Source organism: Aphelocoma coerulescens, chromosome 4A (assembly GCF_041296385.1).
Source record: "Aphelocoma coerulescens isolate FSJ_1873_10779 chromosome 4A, UR_Acoe_1.0, whole genome shotgun sequence".
In the NCBI taxonomy this organism is placed as follows: domain Eukaryota; kingdom Metazoa; phylum Chordata; class Aves; order Passeriformes; family Corvidae; genus Aphelocoma; species Aphelocoma coerulescens.
Genome location: NC_091018.1, coordinates 13,885,635 through 13,893,907, shown reverse-complemented (window position 1 = coordinate 13,893,907; position 8,273 = coordinate 13,885,635). Strand labels below are relative to the sequence as shown.

The window sequence follows — 8,273 nt, the reverse complement described above, 5'->3', positions numbered from 1 at the left end:
GGGCTGCCTCTGCCTGGCGCTGGCAGGCTCCTCATTCAGCACTTTGCTCTGCTCCAGGCGAAAAGTGCGGACAGCGCTTTGGTTGCTCTTGCTCTTGTGAGCAAGAGACCGCGGCGCGGGGCGAGCCAGCAGCAGGGGCAAGTTGCAAGACTGCCGCAAGGAAGAGTTACAATCTGGTGAAGAAGAAGCTAAACAAGACGGTGCGTTTGGCGCGGCTGCGGGAGGAAGAGATGCTCCGTGACTCCGCTTCGGCCCCGGAGCGGCCCGTGCTGGCGCGGGGCGCGCGGGGCTCGGCCGCGGGGCGCGCGGGGCAAAAACGGACACCCGGGCAACAGACACACGGACACGCGGACCAACGCTCCCAGCGCTTCAGCGGCAGCGGCGGCAGCAGCAGCAGCGGCAGCAGCGGCAGCAGCAGAAGAGCAACACGAAAGCAGCGGTTCTCCAGACCCTCTGCGTTCCTTCTCCTGTTCCTCCTCTCCTTCTCCCAGTGTCCCGCATCCCCTGTCCCGCTCTCCCTTCACTGCTCCACCCCCTCCGCCCCTTCCGCGGCCTCCCTCTCCCCATGCCAGGCCGGGCCATGCGCCCGGCCCTCCCGCGGCGCCGGGCGGGGCTGCGCCCTCCCCGCCCCCGGGCGTCCCGCCGCGGTCTCGCCTCCGCCCGGCTCTTGGCGTACTGGCTGTGGCGCTGCTGGGCGGGCATCAGTGCCTGCCTCTTGGGCAGCACTGTCAGCCTCTGGCTCCGGCTGGCCCGACTCCGGCCCCGGCCCCGGCCCCGGCCCCGGCTCCTCCCGGGACCCGCCGAGGACACAGACGGCGCGGCCGCTCCCGCCGCGTCCGCCGCGTCTTCCCCGGTCCGAGCTCTTCCGCTCGGCAGCGCGGCCCCCGCCCCCGAGCCGCCGGTGTCCCCTTCGAAAGAGGCAGCATCTGGGGATACCCGGCCCGGGGCGGTTGAGGAGCGCCCGGCGGCCGTTTCTGGAGCCGGGCCGAGCGCTGACAGCCGCGTCTCGCCGGCAGGGAATGCGCAGCAGGGCCTGAGGGAGCGCTACGTGGTGGGTTCGCTGCTGGGGCGCGGCGGCTTCGGCAGCGTCTTCGCGGCGACGCGGCTCTCGGACGGCGCCCCGGTGAGTGGCGGGGCCGGCGGCGGGCGCAGGAGGAGGGGGGCGGAGGAGGGCGCAGGAGAAGGAGGATGGGGCTCGGCAGGGCGGGCGGCGAGCTCAGCCTGCTGCTCCCCTTGGCTTGCAGGTGGCCATCAAACGGGTGCCACGGAACCGCATCCGTCATTGGGGCGAGCTGGTGAGTGAGCGGCGGTGGGGGGATGGCGGTGGTGGGCAGCGGGAGAAGCCGGGGCGTGACGGGCGGGGATAAGCCGAGGCCCGGGAGGGTGGAAGGCGCCAGGACGCCTCGGGGGAGAGGGGGCGTGGGGGCAGCGGAGGGCGCAGAGCATCCCGGGCTGGGCGAGGGCTTCCCGAGCCCTGGCACGGCATCAGCCCCACTGACGGCATCGTGCTCCTCCCGCAGCCCAACGGCACCAGCGCACCACTCGAGGTCGTGCTGCTGGACAAGGTGTCCACTGGCTTCCCTGGTGTGGTGCAGCTCCTCGAGTGGCTCGCGCTCCCCAACAACGTGGTGCTGGTGATGGAGCGGCCGGAGCACTCTCAGGACCTGCGTCATTTCATTCGAGCGCGGGGCTTCCTGTCAGAGGAGGTGGCACGGAAGCTGTTCCGCCAGGTCCTGGAGGCCGTGCGGCACTGCACCAGCTGCGGGGTCCTTCACAGGGATGTGAAACCAGAGAACATCCTGGTTGACCTGGCCACCGGCCAGGCCAAATTGATTGACTTTGGCTGCGGCACCTACCTGCAAGACACAGCCTACACCCGCTTTGCAGGTGAGTCCTCGCCGGGGTAGGCTCCCGGTGCCGGCATCTCGCGGCCCAACCTGGCTGTGGCAGCGGGGATTCTCCCTTTTGATGCCAGTCATGGGACCGAGTTTTCAGCCCAGTTGCTTTTGAGTGCGGGTGGCCGGGGGGCCATCTTCCAGCCCTGCTGGCAGCCTTCGCCAGCCACTCTGCCCAGGACTGGCGCTGGGGCTGGGGCAGCCAGCGTGACAAAAACACAGCCGTGGGTGGGGGTAGCAGAGGGCGGGGGCCAGAAGCTGTGCACCCGCCGGTTTGGTGTGCAGGCAAGAAACGGCTCGGACTGCTCAGCTCGCCTTGTTTGCCTTGGCTTCAGAATGTTTTTTTGGGGCAATGCAGGCAGGGAGGGTGAAGGCATGGTTTTCCCCCCCCCCCGGCACTGAGCGGGTTTTCCCTTTGCGTGGAATGCTCGGGCCTTGCCAGGGCTTCCGCTGCCCTCTTGTGACACCGGTGGCTTCTTTTACAACCCACAGTTTGTCCACAAGTCACAGGCGCTGGCGAGAGGGCAGCGGGTCATGCCGCGTGCCACTGGTGCGGCCCCCGCGTGCCCAGGGATGCTGGGGCGAGGCTCCGGGAGCAGGCAGCATCCCGCAAATGAACTGCCTCTCTATTCCGTAGGAACACCAGCGTACAGCCCCCCAGAATGGACCCATTTTGGCTGGTACTACGGCGAGGCAGCTACCGTCTGGTCCCTGGGCATCGTGCTGCACCAGATGGTCTGCGGGCGGCACCCGTTCCCGAAGGGCCGGAACATCAGCTGGGGCCAGCTGTCGCTCCCAGAACGGCTCTCTCAAGGTGGATGCTCATCTCTGCGGCACGGGGGGGAATAGCAGTACTGGGAGACAGCAGCGGGCTCATGAGCATCCCGCTCTGGCAGCTGCCGAGGAGGTGGCACATGCCCCGCTCTCCTGCTCTCCTCCAAAACAAAGAATGGATGGGAAAGTTCGGGCACAGCTCGGAGCCCCCATGGCATGGCCTGGGCATGGCAATAGTGGGGCAAAGCGGACAGGAGCCTTCTGCAACTGACCGGCGCTTTCTGGTTTCTCCCCGCAGAGTGCAAGGAATTGATCAGAGGGTGTCTGTCCCTGCACTCCTTGGACAGGCCCTCATTAGAAGACCTGTCGTGTGATCCTTGGCTGCAGGATATTCAGCGTCCATAGAAGAAGGGAGAGAGCCACAGGCACACTTTGATCCAGGGAGCCGGTAAGTTACAGCTCCACAGGTGCCTTGGCCAGAAGAAGCCAAGAAATGCAGGCTTTTTTGCCCTGCCTGTATGGCTGCGCAGGGGTCGTCAGATGGGGACACGCAGCCCTTGTGCTGGCGCTGAGCTGCTCTTCCCAGCACTGGTGGCCGCCGTGCAAGCTGCTTTTGCTTGTCCTGCTTCACTGACAGCCGGGGCCCTGGGCGGGGCACTGACAGCCTGCTCTCAGCCGCAGGGAAGAAGGAGCCCCTGGAGAAGCTGTACTCCTGCTGCTGCTGGAGACGTGGAGGACGATGTCAAGGACGGCAAGCTCTTCCTCGACCTGGCCACCGGCAAGCTGAAGATGATGGGCTTTGATTCTGGCACCTTCTTCAAAGCCAGGCTCCACAGCGAATTTACAGATGAGTCCACACGCAGGGGGATGCTCCCAGATTTGGGCATTGCACGGCCTGGCCAGGAAGCAAAGGTTCCCCCCTTTGCTGGGGCGGATGCAACTAATTCTTCAGCCGGCTGCCAAGCTGCTTTTCGGCAGGGCGGGCGGGATGGGCTGGGGTGCTTAGGAAATGGGAGCCGGCCCCTGGCCCTGCCAACAGCCCCCACCACCCACTGTTCCCCGGGCTGGGGCTGGGGCTGGGGCAGCCAGCCCGACACAAACAAGCCCCCATGGCAGGAGCAGAGGTGGCACTCCAGGAGCTGTGCACGGGCTGCTTTGTTTTGCAGGAAAGGAGGGGCTTGGGCTGCTCCACTCCGCTTGTTTGCTTTGGGCTCGCTGTGCCTGTTGGGGGGCAGTGCGGGGGGGAAGGGAGAAAGCGTGGGCTTCCCTCGCCTGTGGGTGGGTTTTTCCCCAGCATGTAGGGAAGGTTGGGCCTTCCTCAGGCCCCCGACAGAGAGAAGACTTTTTCCCTTTTTTCTTGTTTCTCCTTTTTGTCTGTAATCCCTTTTCATTAATTTGTTGTTTGTTTTTCTTAAAGGAAGCGTTGTAGGTGGTGTCCAGCCTGGATCGGGAAGTGCTTGGGACCAGCTGCGGCGTGGATGGGACGGGGCCTTGGAGAAGACCGAGGACATCGCTTGGGAGCAGCTTTTCTTCCGGCGGCGGGTGGCGTGCGGTGGGTCCCCGTCTTCTTGGCACGGGTGGGATAAGGGCTTTTGGGAGATGGCAGCGAGCACAGGAGCATCCTGCTCTGGGCAGCTGCTGAGGAGGTGGATCTGCCACGGCTGGCTGCGGGCGGTGGCACGTGTCCTGCCATCCTGCTCTCCTGCCAAAGGCAGCAGTGACGGGCGGCTTCGGGCACCGCTCTGAGCACAGCCAGCACGGCCTGGGCACCGCGGGCGGCTGGGACAAGGGGGACAGCAGCCTTCAAGTGACGGGCGGTTTCTGCTTTCTCTCCTTGCAGCCGGGCTCTGTGGATGCTGAGGCTGCTCTGGGCTCCGCCAGGGCTCTGCTGCGGCTCAGCACCGGGCCGGAAGAAGCCAAAGAAGAACCCGGTGTCAGCCGCAGCAGAGACGTGCTCGAGCATTTCAGCAACGCAGCTCAAGCCTGCAGAGTGCACGCCTCCAGGGGAAAACATGACACCCCCCCCGCCCTAAAATAAACTTGTTCAATAACTTGTGAAATGAAATCAATCTGCGATGACCCCAAATGACATTTCTCAGCTTGCTCAAGCTTTAGCTCAGCCCTTCTCTGAACAGTTCTCTGCCCCACCTGCCTTTTACTTCACAAGTGCTCCCTCTTTTCCCCCAGTGAGCTGCCAGCTCAGGGCAGTCTCTGTCGCACTGTAGCCTTCCTTGATGCCTTTGACCACGGGGAGGAGCGAGCCCCAGGTTTAGGGACTCATCCTGTCACTGGCAGAAGAACAGCAATGTCTCAGAGGTCCGGTGAGACCTGAGTGTCATTCAAGAGCTGCCCTCCAGGCCTCAGCTCTCCTCACTGTTCACTTCCCACTGCCACTTTTCCTCGTCCTTCCAGCAGGATGAGCTCTGTGAATGCCCTTGACCCTCCCCACTCCTGCCAGCCCAGGCACCCAGCTCAGTTTGGCTTAAGCTGAAGCTTCTTTGTCTCCTCTGGCACGCCAGTGCAGTTCCCTCTGCGGGAGCAGCAGCCCCAGAGCACAGCAGGCAACAGCGCAGGCCGCACCTGCACCGGCTCCCCTCCACGCGTGGCTGGGCTCTTGGTGGCAACTAAATGCTCCCTGTTTGCAGCTGTCACTGGAGGATGGCCCCAGGGCAGAGCCCAGCCGGGCTCCCAATGCATCCCCCGGAGCTTGGGGCAGACAGTGGTCCCAGAGCTGAGGTTAATGGTGCGCAGCCGGCGCTGTGGCTCGCAGTCAGTGTTTGCAAGTGTTGCGTTCTCACCTCCTGCAACTTGTGGGGAAAATGAGCTGTGCGGCCGGGCCAGCACTGCCCCTCTGGGCAGTGCCAAGGCTGAAGGTCTTTGCTGTTGCAGAGGAGCCGGCATTGAGCCTTAGCAGGGCCTGCCGGGTGTGGAGCCGGATCTCGCCTGCTGTCCGGGGCTCGCTGCCCGCCAACCGCCCCCACCCGCCGCGCTCCCTTCTACAGGGACGGAAGGCTCTGTCTGCACAAGGGTTCCCATAATGTCTTTGTACCCGTGGCTGCGGAACGAACACGGAGAGTGAAAGTGTCAGTCCCGTTGCTTGCACATTCCTTCCTTTAGATACAAGGCACAGATCTCTTAAAAGGATAGGCAGGGATAGAGATTTCCCACATAGCCCTCTTTGGCGTTACTCACCTTGTAAGCTGGCGTCAGGAGCATTTTTTGCCCGGCTCTGTGTGAGTAGGTGTCCAAGAGCTGAAGAGAGCAGCATTTAGAAGCAGTTTCAAGATTTCTAGGCAGGAAGTGGAGCTGACAAGCATCTGTGGAACTCACCGTATTCATCGGGAGGGGCTGCTGGTTCTTTAGGAATATGGCACAATGGAGACACGAGGCCTGGAAAAATCCCAGCTCTCTGTGCATTTGTGCAAAAGGGGGAAGCAGCAGAAAGACTTTGTGTCTGCTTGTCCAAGGTCCAAGGAGCTGGGGTGGCAAAGGGTGGCCTGGGCTGGTGGCAGGTGAAGTCCTGTTTCATGTCATCATAGAGTGGCACAGGACAAAGCTAAAAGCACCCGCAGCCACACTGATGAAGTCTTTCTGATGCTGCACATCCTATAGGAAAAGCTGCTGTCACACAATCCATTGGTATTTATAACTTTTATTTGCAATACTTTAGGTCCAAGTTTCAAACTGCAATATTTTTACACTCAAGACACGGTCATGCACAATCCATATTTCAATTTCCTATTGCTTCAACCACAATTTAATATTGACAATCAACCCCAAAATCTTTAAAAAAGGATGCTGAGGTCAGTGAGATGGATCCATGCCATCAGCACATTTGCAAAGTAAATAACTTTGTTCTCTTTTTAAAAAGATCAGTTACCTCTTAATCCAAAGTTACAGAAGATTTTTCACTACACATTTGGTTTTTTCTCTTTCATATTTTTTTTTCTTTTTTCTTTCTTTTTTTTTTTTAAGAGATAACTCGTCTTAAAAAAGGATTGTACAGCAAAATGAGATACATTTCTGCTCAACAATGAAAATGTAGGCTCCTCCTGTTTACTTTTGTCTGGATACCCTGAAGAAAAAATCTAGCAGACACTAGCAGATGCGTAAAGTGGTTGCTTTGGGCTAAAGTGGAGTTTAGCACTGGTGACATCCTGACCCAGTCAAGAGTTGCAGAATTCTTCTGCAGATCTCGAACCATGTGCTTGCGGGCACAGCACCTGCAGTGCTGATGCACCAGTGCACGAGAATAACTCTGTTATTCCCCCACCGAATTTGGGCTCTGCCCAAGAAGGAGGTGCTGCAGTCCTTTGCTCCTCGTTGCCGTGTGGAGCAGCTCCCTTCCTGCTGGCTGAGCTGCTCAGGCAGAGCCCGGCAGCTCCTGACACTGAAGGGCTGAGGCCTTTCCCCTGCTGCTGTGCTACAGACGGATTTAGCAGCATTGCTGTACGTGGGGATACACAGCGGGACCAAAAGCAGTTGCCTTTGTAGACCCTAAGCTCAAAGGTGAAAAATCTCAAGAGACGAGGATGGAAGAGACTCGCAGGCTGCCTGTTTGCTGTGCTGCCCCACTTGTGAGCGGCCCAGCTTTGCGTGAGGCAGAGTGAGAACAAGGGGCAGCTCCCTCCCTCCCTCCCAGCCCCGCAGCCAAGGGGCCCCTCCAGTCCTGGGGCTTGGGGCACCATCAGAACCTTGCAAGCAAAGGTTATCTTTGAACTTGCTCATTCATGAAATGCGCATGGTCATTAGCGCTCTGATAGATGTATCCACCCATTAGTGAAACATGGCTTGACCTTTCTGTATTTGGAAGCTGGACAAGGCCATGAAATCTGACATCTGGCCTTGTTTGGGGCTGTATGGTCAAAGTCAACTCCCTTGCTTCCTCCTTGAGCCCTGGCCAGGCTTTGGGAGAAACAAACGGGAGAATGAAACCAGATGTTCCCACACTGGAAGTGCTGTCGGTTTGTTAGTTCAACACTATCAAAGGTGGGCCCTCTCACAGGGAGGTTGGAAGCCTCACCTGTGGGTGGAGGCACCTGCAGGAACTCCCAGTGTCCGGGAATGGCTCTCCAGTCCTTGGCTGTGACAGCTTCCCGCAGCTGATGTGTGGATGTGGGTGACGGTAAAGTCTGAGGGTAACTGCTGCTGTCTCTTTCTTAATCACTACGGGCAATCTTTGGTAGTGATGATTGGGTGCATTGCTGAGCTTCTCCTTTTGTGATTCTTTGCTGCTTTGAACTACAGTAAATGACGCCGATTCCTTGAGTTGGTGTCTGTGTCTTTGGTGCTGACCCTGCCCACTGGTAAAACAAATTTGGTATAGTCTGGCCGGATCACAACAAAATGCTGCTTTTTAAATGTAAGTGTAAGGAATCGGTCCCATCCAAAATTCCCGCATGGGAAGACCTTCCCTAGGGTTTGCTGGCTGTGGCGTGGGCTGAGGTCGGAGCACCGTGCGAGCAATGAGGACGTCAATTGAAAGAAGCTGAAGCACTGGATGTATTAAAATGCATCCAAAAATTGCATATGGAAAAAGGAAAAGAACTTGTGGGTTTGGGAAGAGGAGGGTGAATTTTGTTAACAGCATCTCGGAAACAGCAC

General features: G+C 59.5%; 1 protein-coding gene across 1 annotated transcript; it reads left to right on the top strand.

The window, feature by feature from the left end:
• Positions 1-580: 580 nt before the first annotated feature.
• Positions 581-5,707, top strand: LOC138110675 (serine/threonine-protein kinase pim-2-like). The gene is made up of 7 exons (XM_069015873.1): positions 581-1,123; positions 1,521-1,887; positions 2,533-2,709; positions 3,397-3,528; positions 4,087-4,221; positions 4,895-4,990; positions 5,559-5,707. The coding sequence occupies exons 1-7, from the start codon at positions 581-583 to the stop codon at positions 5,705-5,707; spliced, it is 1,599 nt and encodes a 532-aa protein (XP_068871974.1).
• The last annotated feature ends 2,566 nt before the right edge of the window (positions 5,708-8,273 follow it).

Excerpts from the sequence above, each read along its gene's own strand:
- LOC138110675 (XM_069015873.1), top strand. The coding sequence starts at position 581 with ATGCGCCCGGCCCTCCCGCGGCGCCGGGCGGGGCTGCGCCCTCCCCGC. Across the intron at positions 1,888-2,532 it reads AGCCTACACCCGCTTTGCAG|GAACACCAGCGTACAGCCCC; the intron begins GTGAGTCCTCGC and ends TCTATTCCGTAG. Across the intron at positions 3,529-4,086 it reads ATTTACAGATGAGTCCACAC|GAAGCGTTGTAGGTGGTGTC; the intron begins GCAGGGGGATGC and ends TTTTTCTTAAAG.